The sequence below is a fragment of the Pseudochaenichthys georgianus genome, chromosome 5 (genome assembly GCF_902827115.2).
Source record: "Pseudochaenichthys georgianus chromosome 5, fPseGeo1.2, whole genome shotgun sequence".
NCBI lineage: Eukaryota > Metazoa > Chordata > Actinopteri > Perciformes > Channichthyidae > Pseudochaenichthys > Pseudochaenichthys georgianus.
The window spans coordinates 28,931,704-28,950,952 of record NC_047507.1 but is presented as its reverse complement, the minus strand read 5'-3'; the positions used below and the strand labels follow the sequence as shown (position 1 = coordinate 28,950,952).

The 19,249-nt window shown below is 39.7% G+C and overlaps 1 protein-coding gene and 1 long non-coding RNA gene across 3 annotated transcripts; one reads left to right on the top strand and one right to left on the bottom strand.

Moving 5' to 3' along the window:
* Positions 1-1,695: 1,695 nt before the first annotated feature.
* LOC117447011 (uncharacterized) lies at positions 1,696-13,906 on the top strand. 2 transcript variants are annotated; one of them, XR_004552187.2, is made up of 2 exons: positions 1,696-2,522; positions 13,049-13,906. It is a non-coding gene; the product is annotated as an uncharacterized lncRNA (long non-coding RNA). The 2 variants fall into 2 exon arrangements; XR_004552186.1 differs by lacking the exon at positions 1,696-2,522 and adding an exon at positions 2,891-3,085.
* Positions 13,907-13,968: 62 nt separating this feature from the next.
* LOC117447162 (adenosine receptor A1-like) lies at positions 13,969-18,195 on the bottom strand. The gene is made up of 2 exons (XM_034083815.2): positions 17,823-18,195; positions 13,969-17,575 (listed from the first exon to the last, which is right to left on the bottom strand). Exons 1-2 carry the CDS (start codon positions 18,149-18,151, stop codon positions 16,939-16,941), a joined length of 966 nt encoding a protein of 321 aa, XP_033939706.1. The 5' UTR covers positions 18,152-18,195; the 3' UTR covers positions 13,969-16,938.
* Positions 18,196-19,249: the final 1,054 nt, after the last annotated feature.

Genomic DNA, 19,249 nt, shown 5'->3' with positions numbered 1-19,249 from the left:
GCGAAACACATGGTGCATGATTTGCCCTTAGTGACCCATAAGAACTGAAGTACACAATGACTGTCCTGATGACGTCACTGCTGTATTGTGAGCAGGCTCTCAACTGGATGGTCCCAGTGGAGAGACCTCAGACGCTGGCGCCATGAAAACTATTAGGAACAACTCAATCCTCATAAGTACACTAATTCCAATGTGTGTGATTATTCACTGCACAAACACACACACACACGTGTGACTGTAGGGCTGGATAAAGCATACTTTTATAAGATTTGGAACATTAGTGACGAATTAAAGGAATCCTTCACCTCCATAGTTCACATTTAAATATCAGTTACCTACCCTGTGGACCCTTGAATTAGAACACTTTGCTTTTTGCATGCCTTGTTTGTGAACAAAGAATCAATGTATAAGAAACAGCAAATGGTTGAAATGTTGAATGAATGGAAGTAAATGGGGCCTGTGTTTGTGGCAAAATTATATCAAAACATCCGTTTACCGCCTTGCACATAACTCGTGCTCAGTCTCAATAATCCACAATCATAAAGGTTGAGAGTTTGTAAGTGTATGATTTCACCAGCTGGAAGAGCATGTTTTCATAGAATGTGCAGTATTTTCGTAAGTTGCAGAGAGAACTGTGTTTTTATAACCTCTGAGAAGGAGCAGTTGTTTCTGATAACTTGTACAGCTTACAGCGGTCATGTGATCTTTACACCCTTCCCATTGCACAGATAGCTGTGTGAAGGGTCAGTGTGTTTCTGAAGTGCTGACAGCTTTTTAGACGATAGGGAAACAAAGACAGTCTTAATTCCAGAAAGTTTTAATAATATTCTACTTGTTTATGCTTTTACTGTCATCACTCCTGTTATTATTTAACGTGTGGCCGCACTGGGGTACGAAAAACATGTGTGTTGGCAAATATTGTTTCACACAGTTCTCCTTTCTGCCTACTGCTGGCAGAACACAATGCTCAGAGAACCTCCGTGTCCTCTGTCTGACATCTGCACAGAGAGGCTTTACAATAATGTGAGCAGAGGGAGAGCTTACCCTAGGAATATGAGAATAACACTAGTGACAGTTAAAGTGTGTTGGGAACATACACTTGTGTGCACTTTATATCAAGTGCATTCTTTTTTTAGGGCAAATGTTGCAGGTTAACACCACACAAGAGAAATACATCTTGAAAAGTGGTGACAAATAAACAACGTGGAAGGTTAGATGAGAAACCCTAAGCAACTCAAAGCAGAAATGAAGGCAGAAGCTTGTGTGAGCTGTAACACAAGCAGCGCCGAGCCTCGTGAGAGCTTGACACACATCTGAAATGGAGGACAAAGTATCCAGGAAATAGTGCTGGAGCTTGCATTTCCTATTCTCTAGGTGTCTGTTATATAAAGGACAGCCTCTTCACAGTGATCCAGAGAGCTGTGGATCCCTTACAGACGAGCAGATGCCTGAGCTGGCACGAGGTGGCATTACCCTGAGAGCAGAGAGTAAAAGTCCTGGGAGCGGTCACTGCCCCGAGTCCCTGAGAGGCGGGAGAGAGAGTACAAAGAGCCGGCGCTCCCCTTGCAGACTTGTCCCCTGCGTTTTTCTGAAACAGGCAGTGCTTTTTTGAAACGGTGCCAATAGAGGCAGACCCGAATCCTTGCAGCTGAAACTTTTACAAGCTCAGTGTTCGTGAGCAGGAAGAGAAAGACACAGAGTTAAGATTTGTTAGCAGCTCCTCTCTTCTCCTCGAATCTGCCTGAGATGTCAGCACAGTGATTCATGCTTGCTTCTTTGTTTAATTAAACTACCAATTCTTGAAGGATATGAAGAGAAAATGTCCTGGAAAGAAGACTGCATGAGGAGATAAAGGATTTCAAGTTTATGTATGGACATAGTTGCTTTAAAAAAAAAAATGAAGAGTCAGTGACGTCACACAGGAAGCTGTCTTGGATATTGCCAGAGGAAAGACTTTCTGTGGCACTCTGTAGCGTGGACACATTAAAGAAATTAAATCGTTGTGCTCTACTAAAGACTCGCACATTGGATTATTTTTAGTGTATTCCTTCAATCTGTTGGAGAAGGTCTACCTTAAACCTCTTTTTGGATTTCTTGCTCACAGAGATTTACCCTTTCCTCGCCCTTATCTCGCTTCAGAGCTCCATGACACAGATTTAAGGATAATTACCCGTTTAATCTGTTATGTTGACAGTAATGACTGCTTTCTATTCAATATTCCACTCAAATGAAATCAGAATCTCAGGTGTTACATTTCCTCTCTATCGACTCAGCAGAAAATATGAAAAACACCACAGGCAGGTGCAGAACAACTAAAGACGTTCGGAGTAACTACTGCAAATGGGAACTCTGAGGCATGTATTACCTGGGAATGGTGCCAACTGCTGACAAAAGCCTTTACTGCACGGAGAGCAGTCTTTAACTCATTTACTTTGAAATGCTTCAGGAATATCTGGCACTGAATTGTTTTACCAACTTTAGATAAATCTGTCAAACCCTCTGGCTGTGCTTCAAGACAGCGTGTAAGTATCACTTCTGATTTTTTTTTCCGAGTTTACTTCTCTGTCTATTTCTCCCCCCCACCCCCTAATCCTACTGTCAAGTGAGATGTGTTTTTGATGACACATAATCTACAGTTCATATGACTGATCCCCTTTATGTGGTGGTGAGTTAAGTCTATTAACTGTGAGTTCTCCCTAAAGCACAGCTCAGTCTAATTGTATGCATATTACGGGTGGATTTTATATCTTTACTAGAGCCTTGTAAGCACAAATGTGTGACTTCATGATTTATTTTCCTGCGTCTCTTTCTCCTTGCTGTCTCTGCCTCTTGGCAGCGGGGCAAAAGTGGGCAGGGAGAGAGGAGGGCATGGCCCAGAATCTGCTCTCAAGCCCCAGCCCTTGTTCAAGTGGGGTTGCTGGTACACTGCTCAGCCTTTCCCTTGTCTTGCAGGCGAAAGAGAGGGATGTGGAAATACATTCTTGTCTGCTTCCTAACCCGCCTTTTTTTTTCTTTTCGCCGCCAACCTGGCCTAATTCTCTGAAGGTGAACACAAGCCCGACCTGTACAAAAAACTCACCTCCAGGTATTTCTAATTTTTAATTCTGCTTCTGTTTAGGTATTGATATTCCTCTTTGTACTGAAGTCTCCCTTTATTCCTTTCTTTTGCAATTCCTTTATGGTCACCTTCCATACTGTACACGTGTCTGCTTTGCACTAAACGCAATGCCTTAATCTCAAACGTTTCAGTTCGATTAATACACAGTAGGATTTACTTTTAAATACGGTAGTTTCTTGTTTCGAATGCATTCAGAAATAATGATACAAAGCCTTTTTTTATAGTTACTGTAACGATCAGCCAGTTTACACAAACTGAACGATATAAACAAATGCTCCGAGTAAAAGACGTTTTTGTGGTTGTGTTACTGCCTCTTAAAGTACAGGACTAGTAAAAACCAACATTTAAGTATAATTTACTGCAAGTCAGGGCCTAAAGACACTACAACTCTGCACTTCGAATAAACGCATTTCACCCAATAAAAAGTGATAATTGCCTCTAAGTTTCAAACAGGAAATTCTAGGGGGAGATAAAAGGCATTTAGCCCTTTTGATTAAACATTTCGGTTTCTGTGTTGCAGGGTTGCTTCGAAGGTGCGAGAAATCTGCAAGGCAATACATTATATTCTATAACTATACTGTGACTTCTGTTCATCATTTATCAAACCACAGAATGAAAAAGTATCCCACAGGCTGGTATAAGCATCTTAAAAATATCTGTGGTTTGTATATCACACAGGCAAATCGTATCACTTCTTGACATGTTCTTGAACGCTGCGGTTTGATAGACCTGTTCACAAACCAGTATGAACCAGATCCCTCTGTTGCAAGCATTGTTCTATACATGAAGGGGCTTGCATTGTAAGATGGCAGGGTCTTGGTTTTAGATCAAGACTGGTTTGTTTTTTCTAACCACAAGAGGTGCAAAAGCTATAAAAACATTACTAAAATGGTACATAAACAATAACAAACTTTCTTTACTTTACAGATTGCCCTCAAACTGTATATCAACCGACCAGTCTTGTTGTGGACTGATTGAAAACATTTTGGCATACGATACTTGCTGTGCAGCTGTGTGTGGTTTTGTTTTCATACAGTCGAGTCAGCATTTGTGTTTGTGTTTAAGTGTGTGATAAGGGCAGATTGTGGCATACTGTACACATACGGTGAATGAAAAAAAAGGGGAGGGCGCAGTGAGGATGGGCAGTAAGAGAGAAAATGTACTTATTTCCTCCTCCCCCAGTTATCCTCACATGAACTTGCTTGATGACATGTTGTTTGGAAAGCCATATCCTCTGCTATTTGCACTTCTCTCCTCCCCTTGGTTCAATTGACTCCGTGGTTAACAGGATCAAAGTCTATTTTTGTTTTGGGTTGGTGCTTTTATCAGCTCATATTCAGCTCTTCCTGTTTGTTAGCAAAACAGACTTATGGCCTATAAACAGCATTTGATCTGATTATTCTGACCATGGCCATTTCACATTTAAAATATTACAAGTTAAAACTGTTCTACTTTTGAGCAAATGCTATTAGAAATCTATCTTGAGAGTAACATCTGAAAGGTCCAGAGTTCTATCAGAGGCCTTGCATTTGTCTTAAAGTGTGAAATATCAAATTGGCAGGTTTCCTGTGACAAAATACAGCCACGTATATATGACAATAGTTTACTTAAAGGGGACCTATCATGCAAAATGCACTTTGTGATGTCTTTTATACATAAATATGTGTCCCTGGTGCGTCGGGGAACTCACGCAGCGTCAGAAAATAAAACCCTCTCTCTTTTCCTCCGTACCCAAATCTTTTAAAAACAGGGGTACAACGAGCGGATACAGATTTGCTGCCTATCTGACGTCAAATCGGCAGCGGACCCACAGAAAATTGCTATCAGAAACTCTGGCCGTTTCTCAATCTCGAGGATACTGGCTTCCAAGCCAATATTTCAAGGATGCTACGTCGTCGAGTGCTGCTGAAGTACTGTTCCAATCTCCAGCATACTTGGAATTCCATCGAGGCCGCGTCCTTGGTGTGGGGGTAATTTCGAGGCTGCACATGGGTAGACTTCGCGTCATTAAAATCCCCACAATGCTTTGCGCACGGACCAATTTCAAAAACCCTTGCGGAGAATGGCTGAACCGACGCAGCACACATTTAAATGTAAGTATGTAGTGGCGTAGAACATCAGGGTTGCCAACTGTGGGTACCTGGCTGGAGTGAGGTTTTGATATCATGGGTTCAATTACACATATGCGCACAAAATGACTGCCATCGTGTCAGCAGTGGGACCTTAGCATATATATAGGATATATATACAAATACACAATATTGGACACAGACTATAAAGGGCACACAGTTTCATTCAGTAATGAAAATCAAACACATGTTTGTTTCCACTGTTTTATTGTGTGCCTGTCGCGATAAGCAATTAATTGACTTATCGTACGATAAATAAAAATGAACTCGATAAATTGCCATTTACATGAGGATGTGACTAACAGTTTGAAAGGATGTACTTGAATTACTATTATATATTATCATTATGTCAGTGGTCTAAAATGGTCATACAACGGTGCCGACAATATTATCGTTTATCGCAATAATTTCCGGGAAAATGTATCGAACAAAATTAATTATCGTGAGAGTCCTATACATGAAACACACACACACACACACACACACACACACAAACAAATCTACAGACTTATTCCAAACTGCCAAATATATTAATTAACACACTCTCACTCTCATATACTCTTTGACTCTATGTTGGCCTAGTAGAACAATAAGCAGCAGACTTTTACTTTTTTATCATTTCTACCGGACCTTAGATCTGCGCATGCACAATACGGGTCGGCACTTGCGGCTCCAGAGTTTTTTTGTTGGGTTTTCCATGGTAGGGCCGGCGCTGGGTAGGGCGGCTAACCCATACAGTGGTGGGGCTCAAGTCAGTATTTGCAATGTAATTACATACACGCTCCCCTTGACAGTGAAACGCTACGCGTGAGGTTTAGATTATTTCCCTGTCTCAATCCAAATTGAGCTGTATGAAATAAAAAGGCACATTTGTCTTGTAGTAAATAAAAAGGGCGACCTGGAGCCAATCCTGCAACTTCCCCACAGGTGAAAGAGTTGACATGCTGAAAACCCAACCCTTGCAAGGGGGTCTGGGGGGATTGTCTCATAGGATATTTTTTGAAATACTAACATAAAATACACATTCTGGTACTCTCTTGAGAAGAAAAATAGATAAATCTATTACTACACGACATATTTAAAAAAAATGTATGCAATTTTAGTTTGTTGTTACTTTGTTCTGAAAGCTGAACCTGCTGCTCCTCACAGAGAGAAGGGGAAAGAGGCTGTGTGAATTACTTTACAGTGTGGATAAGGGTGGATAGCCCCCATTGTTCTGTGTGTCAAAATGAAAGACAGCCCACACACCTATCAATCATCAAACCGTGGGGTCTTATTTCATTACGTGTTGATTTCTATCAACACGTAATGTTGTATCGATGTATATAGAGATGTACTACAGCAAAAGTATTCTCCGTCGGGACTTCCTGCAACAACACCACGCCGTTATCGTGATTCTGATTGGCCAGAAGACATTATCAAAGATGTTCTATTGAGAAGACGATCACTACGTGACAAAAGTTTTCAAAAACCGTTTCTAGTCTTCGGTATTCTTGTTTTTGGCGTGAGAATAGTTTGGGCAGCGTGAGAGCGTGAGATTCAGAGTGAAAGCGTTGTCGTTTCTCAATCGCGAGGATGCTGGTTTGGTAGTCGCGTACTTCCAAGTCACTTCCTTCAGAAACGAAGCCAGTATGCTTCCAAGCCACGGCTTCGGAAAACGAAGAAGAATGGAACAGACTAACAAGTGTGCCACTCTCTCTAACGGTTTCAACATAAACTGTACCGAAAATAAATACCTCACGATGTCTACACATTTTTGGTGATAATAAACAAATGTAACAAAGTAACATATTTACCAACACATGTTCTACGCCACTACATACTTACATTTAAATGTGTGCTCCGTCGGTTCAGCCATTCTCCGTAAGGGTTTTTGAAATTGGTCCGTGCGCAAAGCATTGTGGGGATTTTAAGGACGCGAAGTCTGTGCAACCTCGAAATTACCCCCAAACCAAGGACGCGGCCTCGGTGGAATTCCAAGTATGCTGGAGATTGGAACAGTCCTTCGGCGGCACTCGATGACGTAGCATCCTTGAAATATTGACTTGGAAGCCAGTTTCCTTGATATTGAGAAATGGCCGGTGTGTCACACGCCAGATGCGTGAGAGTTGGCAACCCTGGCGTAGAACATGTGTTGGTAAATATTAGTGCTGTCAAAATTATCGCGTTAACGGCGGTAATTAATTTTTTTAATTAATTGCGTTAAAATATTTAACGCATTTAACGCATGTGCAGAATGGCCCGCCCCATACGTGCCACCAGTGGCAGCGCCAGGGTATGGCTGGGGTAGGCTACAACCATACCAAGAAATGGCTTAGCCCCACCATGAAAAATGATGTTAAAGTAAGCAAAATAAAGTCTGCCAACTCGCGCGGAGTAAATTGCACAGACAGCAGTTAGTAAGATTGATTTCAGTAGCCACGGTTTTGAAAACTTTTGTCACGTAGTGATCGTCTTCTCAAGAGAACATCTTTGATAACGGCGTGGTGTTGTTGCAGGAAGTCCCGACGGAGAATACGTTTGCTGTAGTACAGGGCAGAGCCATATACTAGTAATAATATGGCTCTGGTACAGGGGTGCACATAACTGGTACGCAGGTTATGTGCGTAATCTGAAATGCGTACCGTCACTTATGTCACAAAGCGCATTTGCGTACCGACGTACTTGTGAAGCTTTTCCAGAAGGTGGTTAGATCACCGGACGACAGAGTCGGTCTCCGTGTGCACAGACAGGGCTGCTGTTAACGTCGGTCTGTACAACGGAACCGTGCCAAAACTACGCCAACCGGCTGCGGAGGGAGACTCCCCCCTTCACTGGAGAACTGCGCTAAAACAGCTGATCACAACGTTCACACTCTTTGGTCATGAAGTACTCCACTAGCCCCCCCCCCCCTGTCGACTTTCCTGAAGTACTCCCCCGTTGATAGAAATCAACACGTAATGAATTAAGACCCTACGGTTTGATGATTGATAGGTGTGTGGGTTGTCTTTCATTTTGACATGCAGAAAAATGTTATAATAAACATAGATACTGTATGTTAAATGGATATATCCGCCTTCTTTCATTTATCTTTCCATTCCCACAACAATATACATAAATAAATGGCATATTTCGGACATAGTTCGAATGGTGATTAATCATGATTAATTAATTTTTAAGCTGTGATTAATCTGATTACATTTTTTAATCGTTTGACAGCCCTAGTAAATATGTTTTGTTACATTTGTTATCACCAAAAATGTGTTCCGTGAAAGTAAAGCAAGTTCATAATTAGATAGACATCGTGAGGTATTTATTTTCGGTACAGTTTATGTTGAAACCGTTAGAGAGAGTGGCACTTGTTAGCCTGTTCCATTCTTCTTCGTTTTCCAAAGCCGTGGCTTGGAAGCATACTTGCTTCGTTTCTGAAGGAAGTGACTTGGAAGTACGCGACTACCAAACCAGCATCCTCGAGATTGAGAAACGGCCAGTGCCTGACGTGTTTTGGACTTAATCTAGTTGTTTACATTAGCAAACCTTGCTAACACTCAGAGCTAACCTGTAGCCTACTGTAGTAGAGCACATGTGTTTAAATAGCAGGAAATTAAAAAAAGGAACTCACCTTGTGATAAACCCGCAAGAGAAAAAGCATTTGAGCTCCATACTGTTTCAGAAATAATCTTTGATGTGGTTTAGTTTAACAGGATGGCGTTTTATCACAGCAGAATTTAACTTTACCTCCGGTAGAATTCTGATCAGGCATTAGCTCCGCCTCCTCTCTTCTTCTTTTTTCAAGCTAAGGACCAACAATCTGCGTTTCTCTAACAGGGCTGCAAAAGAGGGGTATGAGCAGTATGAGGCATGGCTACAATGGGTGAACTGGTATTTTAAGCAAAAAACTTGGCCCTACAATATATTTTTCCAATATAGCATAATGGGTCCACTTTAACTTTCAACTCCAAACATTCTCCTCATACTGTTTAAGCTTTCAGGCCTTTGTATTGAAATCAAGCAGCTTAACTTTAATACAAGGAAAAACTGTTGGTAAGAGATATGACAGATTTGTCCAAAACACAAATGTGCTCATTTTAAGTTTTTGTAATATCCCTCAAACCCTTACATTAGTTATAAAAATGTACTAATACTTGAACAGAAAAGTAATTTCGTACCGGGAAAATAAGAGAAAATAAATAGGATAGAGAGTCAGGAGAATGGAATTTAAAATTAAATAAATAACGTTGTGTTTAATTGTACATTTCCCAAAAGATTGTAGATTCGAATAAACAAACACTAACTGATTCAATAGTTTAAAGACCTGAATTTCCTTGTGGAAAAAACACCATCACAGTCAAAGCCCCAAAGAAGTCCTCTCTAGAAGTGTCTGCAAGTGTATCTATTGGCTCCGCACATTAAAATCAGTCCAGTTTATACTGAAACTTTAATGCTCTCAACGTTAGTCTGTGTTAAATATAACAACAGATAGGATTACTCTTCTGGATTCAATTGAGAAGTAGTTTTTGTAATAAAATACGACTCGGTTATAGTGCTTTCCTTTGAAATTACAATTAGCTCATAGTGTAGAATTGATGTTCTAATAAAGATGTCAAGACACATCAGCTGCCAAGAAGAGGTACAAAACGCATACAAAACATAACCACTTGTCCAACATAAAGACAAAGTCTTCTTATGGCACAATGGACTTTTCTACAAAACACCTAGCTTACAAGGCAAGGATACTGAGCATCTGGCAGCAAGCTATGCCACTATACCTTATTGTGTGGTGGTATCATAGCCTCTTTCTGATATGGCATCGTCTCATTGCTTGGCTGCCAATACTCTCCTCCCCCCTCAGTGATGGGTTCTGCCATGCTGCATCCACGACATCTCCCCCTTTTTGTCTCATTGAGATTCAGCTTGGCACGCAGACAATGCCCATTTCTTGGCACCAAATATTGGAGAGAGCAGCACAACAGAAACAATCAGTCTATCCCTCACAGTCGTCCCTCACAGTCGTCCCTCGTTTCCGTCGATCATCGTGGACTAACGCCAACCTGTAAAGGGTATTATTTTGCGTCTTCATCTACTATATTCTTATTTTTATTTAAGTTCAACGTTTACCACTTTTAGACAAGCAGCTATAGGCATCTCTATTCAAGGCAACAGTGAAGGAATGTGTCAGTGATATGTTTTTTGGGATATTGATTGTTCCAAATGAGTCTTACATAAAGGTCATGGATTTATAATACTATTCCTTCGTTATACTCTGCAACAGGGCAGCCATTTTCCTATCATCTGCAGCTTGGGGACTGACTTACTGTCAAAGGCAAACCATCACACCAAATGGGAACATTTGAACAAGATAAGAACCAGGGGCGGACTGTATACAATACTGTATACTGTAGTGTATACACAAACTATACAAAAACGCCTTTACGCTGTGGAGCTTGTATCTGTAAGCAACTGCCAGCCAGGTCTCTCAGTCACTCACTCCTGATCGTTCACTGCGCAGTGACAGCTGCTACGGGCCTGATGTGTGAAATTGAAACTGATAGATAGAACAAAGGTAGCCTATCAAAACGGCCCAGCCCAGCCCAGTGGGCCACACCCCACTGGGCTGGGCTGGGCTGGGCTGGGCTGGGCCGGAACACTTACAAATATGGGTCGGTAGGATTTAGGTAAGCAAAAAAAAGAAAAAGGGAGTGGCCGGAACACTTACAAATGTTGGGCCGGTAGGATTCAGGCACCACACACAGCACCGGCCCACCGGGGAAACTCCCAGTATTCAGAATGGCCAGTCCGCCCCTGATAAGAACCATTGCTTTAGTTTTACAATTGTAACCTACCCACACTTAATCGTAAAGGAGGTACTAGTTGGGGTTTATATCTAGCAGCTTTGGTTTTAATGCATTAACAAACAGGATATTTGGAAACAATCAAGGTAAGAATGACTAAAAAAGTGTACCAGTCTGCATGCCTAACTGGCCTGGGGTTGTGTGATGTATTTGCTTGGGAATTACAACTTGTCTAAAGTTGTCGTAGCTGTAGAAGAACTGATGTTTCAATCAGACTGGCTGCTGTTCATTTAATGAAAGAATGCAAAAACACTTTACGTTTTTAGTCTGATATTATTTTCATATGTTATATAACTTAAGATGGATGAGCACACATCTTGAAACAAATAAATGTTTCTCGAAGTTTTCAATGCATCACCATCGAACAGAATAATAGTCACCACAACAAATGTTTATATCCCACAACTTTTCCTGTATAGAAAGTTGAGTCCACTTCTGCTTTCACTCCTTCCTCTTTGCGTTGGCGAGGCATTTAGAAGATTTTGATACCATTTACTGTCTAATTAATTCAACATCTCAATTAAGGCCTCCCACTCGCTGATGCCCTTGTGCCTTTTCATTCTGCCCCAATGTGCATGCCCTGGCACCATAGCTGAAAATCTTGCCAAAACATTTCAATCACTGTCGGCATTAATTAGGCCAAAGAGAAATTCCAAATGTTAATGACCTGCCCAGCCGCTTTTCAGCCACCATGGTTCACATGCTAATTTATGTAAAGCACCCTGGCTTTTGCATGGGTTGACCATCGTTGTCTACCATAACAGTGTCTGGGCTCACTCTGCTCAGCCAATGTACGGCTCTGTCGGGGACCAGACAGCTCTGCCCAGCTTGTGTCCCAGACTCTAGCTGTTGGCACGGTAAACAGACTCCCTTTTCAATGGACTTTAAGTGGCTTTCACACGGAGCAAAAAGGGCAATATTCTAAAGTCAAACCTTCCGCTCCCCTATTAAACGACCTCAAGCGAAAACTAAAAATCACTTGCTGGATATCTTGGCACGCATTTGGGAATCAGCAACAATCAAGTCTGTGAAGTAATTTATGAACAAGCAATTCTTTTAGCCAGTCTCAACATCCCCTCTGCTATTCTTTGAGGGAAAATAAACAGTATTTCTTCTAGATAGGGGTTGGAAGGAAGAGGCAAAAGTTAACAGGTTGCACCACAGATGTTTGGTACTGGTGCCAAACTACTTTCTAAGATGGCCGAGGTACTGCCATTTTCCATCGTTCTTCCTTTGCTTTCTGGTTGTCGAGACAGAAATGACTGAACTGGGTGAAACATGCTTAAACTTTGCTTTTTCAAATCTCTGAGGGATAGGAGCTGGAGAGCTAAGTTTTTGAGTAAAATAGGCACTGATACTTGGCAAAGCTGCCCTAAATGATAAACCTTTTTCATGAAAGTAAGCTCTCTGGGTTCTACAGTGGTTTATTTTGTATTTAAAGTACTAATCATTAAGAAAGCAGCATTTATTTTGCACATCACCAGAATGGGCAGTGTAGCCGATCACCTGTTGTTCTAAAACACTGGCAAAATACTTGTGGAGAGCAATGCTATCGGTCAGATACTGAACAACACTTACATACACACAGTTGCACTGTCAAGCTAGTTGTAAGTATGGTGAACTGACCCTTGAGTTTACAACTCTCCAGCTAAAATGTGGTAAGCATAGAGATTGTATGCTCCTAGAAGGTAATTACTAATTACCTAATTTCATGGTGATGGGGTTGTCATTTGAATAATGTTGTTTAACAGTTGGTATTTGTGAATGTTGTTTTTGATATTGCAGCAGCTTACGACAACCAAAGTCACAATTAAATGTCATAGGGAATTTATTTTAGAGTACTAAATGGACAACATGCAGGAAAACCTTCACATCTTGGCCAATACACATGTTGAAAATACTTGTTAACAATTGTTTGTCTCAGGTGGATCCAAAAGATAACTTATTCTCTCTTTGTTTTTGTCTCACAGTTGGACCAAATAGATGTCTACTGCTGCCTGCAAGAGTATCTGTCCTTAAGGCTGAGGTAGTAGATTGAATAGTTGTGGGGTTTTTGTCCTCCCTCTGAGATAACTATACAATCTACTGTCTTTCCTAAGGAGACAGGTTGATCTTCCAAGCCAAAGCCTGTATGTACATGGGAGGCTCTGTGGATAAAGGAACTCATGGACACATCAAGTAAAGTGGATTTAGGAGATAGCGCGTTCTTCACCTTTGAGTAGAAGACTATATAGTATATAGACACATATACTGATGGAACTAGTCTAATCTAATGACAACACGTACTGAAGTTGGCAGATAGAATAAAGTCATGATATTTTGTGCCGGAAATTGAGCCTGGCAAGGTGAGGTAGTAGGTTGTATAGTTTGTGGGATGGAGTAAATCCTACTCAGGCGATAACTATACAGTCTAATACCTTTCTTGAGGGGTACAATGAGTGCTTGGGATGAAGCTCATTCACATGGGTGGTAAAGGGGCCACTCTGACGCCATCATGTGGCCAAAGACTATCATCACTCTGAAGATTATGGAAAGTTTGGTAACTATCCTCTGTGTAGGGTCATGTTCACAAACATCGTAAGGCTCATTGCAATACTGACATATAAAGGCACTTTCATGGCCATCACTGCGTAATTCAGTCACATTTTTACCGAATCAAAGTATGAAAAATTGTCAGCTTGAAATAGCTTAAATATTAGCTTAAATATTACATTCCCATGTTTGTTTACCAAATGTTAAATGCTAGATGCTAAAATATTTAACAATGATGTTAAATGCTAGATGCTAAAATATTTAAAATAGTGTTATGAATAAAATCTATGAATACATTTCTAATTGTTGAGTATTTTGTTCCATTTTCTGTGTGTTTTATTTGACATTTTAAATGTTTTGCCTGATTGAATTTAATTTGTGAAAATAAAAAGTCATTTATTATTATTAATGGGTTGTACAGCAAGAGATGTTTATCAGATACATTGTTAATCAATTAAATAAAGCCATACGAAACTAATTTGGATTGCCTAAAATGTAGAATGTTGTTTAGTGTGATAGTTACTGAATCTGATGCATTGCTAAAAAAAAAAAAGTTTTAATAGATCCTTTGAGAAAATAGTTACAAAATGAGTCACTATAAACTCAGTGTGTACTTCAAACTTCGACTCCACTTCGAGCAATACAATTACTAACAAAGCACTTATATACTAACAAAGGACTGGCTTATCTAAAGCCAGTTGAGTAGCACTTAAAATGGTTTGGCTCTATGAAACCTGATGTACTTATACGATTCTGTTTTATTCAAGTTTGTATCTTCTTGGTCGAATGCACTTATTGTAAGCGTCAGCTAAATGCAATGTAATGTAATGTTCATGATCAAATAGGAAATGACATTGTGGTTAATGCCTTCGCAACAGGAAGTTTTATTTTTTTATTTAGCTGCATGCTGTATACAAGTTGAAAACCTGATTTGAAAGTGCCCCTGTTTAATGTAGACTAAAGGAGTGATTCTCAAAAAGTGTTCAGTGGAACCTGGGGGTTTGTAAAATAGTTTGGTATACATTTATTATATTTTGGGCCAATAGAAACTGACACAATTGTAAATATTACATCAATACGTTTTAGGATAAAACTACTTTCAATGGCATAAGAGTACAACTCGTAGTGAGCTCTGAAAAGTTTGAGAACCTCTGGACTTTAAAAATGTAAAAGTACACTGGCTAAAAATTGTGGATCGTAAATATGCAAAACCGATTTACAGAAGACAGAAAAGTAAATGCTCACTAATAGACTTTATTCATGAACATTACAGACAATTTCAATTGACTTTGGACTAATTACAAAAGCTGCTGTAGGTACAGAAGAATGTAGCTATATACAGTGGATTTCTTGATGAGGAAATAAGGAACTTAAAAAATAAAAACTTTTGATTTCAGATCTAATAACCACTCCTACTACTTCAGCTGAATTTCAGAAATAACAAAGTAAGACAAACATAAATCACAAAACAAATGACAGGCTAATAAAATAAATACTGCTCACGGAAGAAAACGTTTATTCATCTTTGAATTAAATTGATGTACCAATAAAATCAGGTCTCAGTGCCATTATTTGTGAGAAGCTGACGGTTTGGTGTCTATTCATTAAAATCTCTCCTGGCTACACAAATACTATATCTTGTTGTGACTCATTAATAGCATTTAAATAACTGACTGATTTTGATTTATTTTTACATTTAGCAGACCTAAATTAATTTCTCCAAGAACTTGGGTTTGGTTGTGAACCAGTAGGAAAAATAAAATGTCTATGGTATTTGGTTAATGCTTCTTGTTAACGATGGTAGATAAATAAATAGTTTGTTATGTTCGGGGGATATAGAACCCATTGAACAGAAAAATGTGAACATATATGTTACATAATAAAATCCAATACAACAGCTCTACAATACATTCCTCCTTCCTGAAATGTGAAAGGTTTGTGTCAGAGATTAGTTCCTTCGACTCTTTGGTAATTTATCTAGGCTTTTTTGTGGTATTGTTGTGTTACACTGAATCTTTTGAAATGTGTCTGGGGTTTTTTCTTCTTCCTTTTTGGACCGCCAAGAAAAAAAAGCTATACAAATGATACAGTATATGATACAGTCTGAACATAAAATAACGTGTTGCAGAGCTTTTGAATAATGTGTCATTGGTTTCTAATGGCGCTTTTCCACTACAGGACCTAGCATGGCTTAGTACGGTATGGTTAGGACTTGGTAGGCCAGGCTCACATTATGCTGCGTTTCCATTACAGTTTAGGAACTGGGGTAGTAACTATAGTAACGCAGTGTAGGCAGGGCAATCGGCTGTTTGGCGGGCGGAGTGACGCTGCGTAAAACTGCTGTGACGTCATCTTCAATGTGAACCATGATGCGAACCACAAGACCAAAACATCAGCCGTTAGCTGTTAGCACACAGAGCTCACAGCTCCTCATAGCTGTTCAGAAACTAGGCAAAAGTTAAACATGTACAAACCACAGACTGTCTGTGTCATGGCGAATACAGTCGCTGGTTTATCTGTATAGGCCGTTGTTGTGAATGTGGACGGAGCATATACAACGTTAGCTTGGCCTGATCGATCCGATCTCCATTCAGAAAACACGCATTTCAAAAGGTTTTGCGCCTGCCGTCGTGTCTGCAGACCGGTATCAGTATGTTGTTACTTCGGCATCATTTTGAAATGTGTATTACAATTAAATCAAGGTTAAATATGTTCATTTTGTTGTAGTTGTAGCCCCCTTGCCAGCGATTCTCTCTGACCATTCAGCAGTCGAGAGTGTTTACGTCACTAGTTTAGCGATTTTGGAGGGCCAGAAAAAAAGGTGAAAAAGTAGCCCTGAGCCCTACCGCTAGTGGAAAAGCAAAAAAAAGCTTAAACCGTGCTACGTGCTGCAGTGGAAAAGCGCCATCATTTTATTATTAAGTTTACAAGCAGTACAAGAATGTTTCTAAAGTATAGATAACAATGATAATTGTGCTTGAGATTTCTGGAAACAGACCTGGTTTTTAAAGATTCTCTTTCGAAGATTGTGAAGGTTTTTACCATCAAACAGCGCTTTCTGTTGAAATACACATGAAGAAATGAAACTTGATGGAAACAGAAACATAACACTGATGTGAAACTAAAATAAAGCTCTTAGACAAGTGGAAGTTGCCCTTCTTCTCTGCAAGACTGTTTTCGCTACACTCCCACTCACACACAATCCTGAACATAACATATCTTTCTGAGGCTAGATGTGTTTACCGTATCAATACATCTTATGCTATCATCTTATGCCATTATCCCAAATACTAACAAAAGAAGCAAAGACAAACAAGGACATTTTCCTTCACTCATTATTGGCATCACTACTGGGATTGTCTGTTGTCTGGTTTATCTGAGATCCTTGATTTATTTCTCCACATGAGATGTACTGTCTCCAGAGCTTTAGGTACGCTGTCTTGATCTTTTCTATTTTGAACGCATACACAACTGGGTTTACAGCTGAGTTAGCATGAGAAAGCAGGATGCCAACATGAATATATACAACTGGTATTTTCTTCCCACTGAAGTAAGTAATGCAGTTTATAATGTGGATAGGGAGCCAGGACAAGGCAAACATAGCCAAGACCAGGGACAGAGATCCTGCCAGCTGTTTCTCTTTCTTCAGGTACTTCTGACACTGTTTCTGGGCCCCGTTGCCTGGTTTATCTCGAAGGATTCCTCGGATGGTGCAGAAGATGTTGCCGTAAAGAGCGGTCATCACCAACAGAGGTATCAGGTTGCAGAGAACAAAGTTGAAGTAAACCAGGTATGAAATGGGGATGACAGCAATAAACTTGCAGGTAATGGTGGAGTTTACTGACTTAGACAGGGTGTCATGGTTGTACCATCCAAGCATGGGAACAAAACTCAGTGGTATTGCAAAAAGCCAACATGCTGCGACCACAAGGCAAGAATGTCTCTGTGTCACAGTCTTTTTGTACCTACAAAGAAAAAAATGCATTACTGATAACATTAATTATGTATTAAAAACACACAGTGCATTTACAAATTATATGAAACAATCAAGTCATTGTAGTGATATGTTTTTTATAGTGCAAGCCATGCAAAAGGGCAAGAGATGAGTTTAAGATAAAATAGATATTGATGTAAAGCTTATGATTTAAAGCCAAATTGAGCAGCAATATTTAACTTTTCTCTGCACAATAAACAATCCAGAAGAGGTCTTACCTGAGAGGGATATGCACCCGGAGGAAGCGGTCCACAGAAATAGCCGTGAGGGAAAAAACTGAGACCAGAGTCAACAGGACGACCACACAGCTGATGAAGACACAGCCATGAAATGAAGTGGGCACTCGTCCGTCCACCACCACAGCCATTGGTATGGCAACGCAGCCGACCAGAAAGTCAGCCACAGCCAGACTGACGATAAGACTGAAGGTGGGCTCCTGAATGCTTTTACTGGTCCACAGTGCCAAAATCACCAACATATTACCAAGACAGCAGCTAAAAGCAATGAGCACCTCAAAAAACGTGTAGATCATTTCCTCCACATCCATTGTGCTTCCTGCGACTCTCTGACTAATGTCTGATAGCTGATGGTGTTGCGTGTCTGAATGTGAGTCTGAGATTGTGCTGTTGGGCTTTTATATCATTCATCTAGTTATTGTGAAACCTTTGAGGAAGTACTTGGCCACACACGTTTTGTTTTACTTTGACTTCAAGCTATGCATCTGCATCTTTTTGCAGGCTTATGACATTATACTTGTTTGTTATTGCATTATAGAATTTCATTTTTTTTAATGCTGGATAAAATAAAAATATTGTGGTTTCAAGAAGAAAAAAAAACATTGACAACAAATATATCTTACACAAGTAACTTTACCGTTTAAACTAATTTTACCTTAGATACCACATTTTAGGTGATTTGTGACCATACAAAATACTTTGTTTTTAAACTGCTGCCCTAAAGCATGGAAGGTAAGTAAGCCACAACCACATTCACCATGCAAACATCAAGGTCAACAAGCCACTATTCCACTAATCCATGAGTTTCTTTCAGGTACAATGTCACAGTCAACACTGAGCTGATTTGTATTGTGCTGCATATGTCAATTCAGTTACAGTAACAACATATAATACTTTTGATACAAATAAGAATCCCACATCCTTGTTCTTAAACTCTGAGACTTTTTTTCTCTCACGTATCTGCTGTGTTGTCTTTGTACCACTGGTGGTGTATTTGTCATCTTATAATATGCATCAAAAGAATGAATGTTACTGACTTACATACAATACTTGATTACCATATTTGCGTTCAACTATTGAATTAGCCCAAATTACACTTGAATTATTATTTTAAATTAAGTTTGTTTATATGTCTATAATTGACATTTTGCAAAGGTGACAGTGGTATTTGCTGCCATTAACTTGTCATGTATAAAGTTTATTCTGTCACAGAAAAAAATTATAAAGCCAGTTAACAATTATTTAAACTATACTTTCAATACAAAATAATTCTCCAAAGACTATTCAATTATACAGACAGTGAATTGGGGCCCTGAAGTGGCTTGATTAATTAGAGATTACTGTAAAAAGTATACACAGATTTGGGAAATTATTTCACATTAAGATTCAACTTTATTGTCATTACATAG

What these genes read in the sequence shown, in the direction of transcription:
- LOC117447162 (XM_034083815.2), bottom strand. Translation starts at nt 18,151, where the DNA reads ATGGATGTGGAGGAAATGATCTACACGTTTTTTGAGGTGCTCATTGCT. An exon ending in CGGGTGCATATCCCTCTCAG is followed by an intron (nt 17,576 to 17,822) that starts GTAAGACCTCTT and finishes TTTTCTTTGTAG; the next exon opens with GTACAAAAAGACTGTGACAC.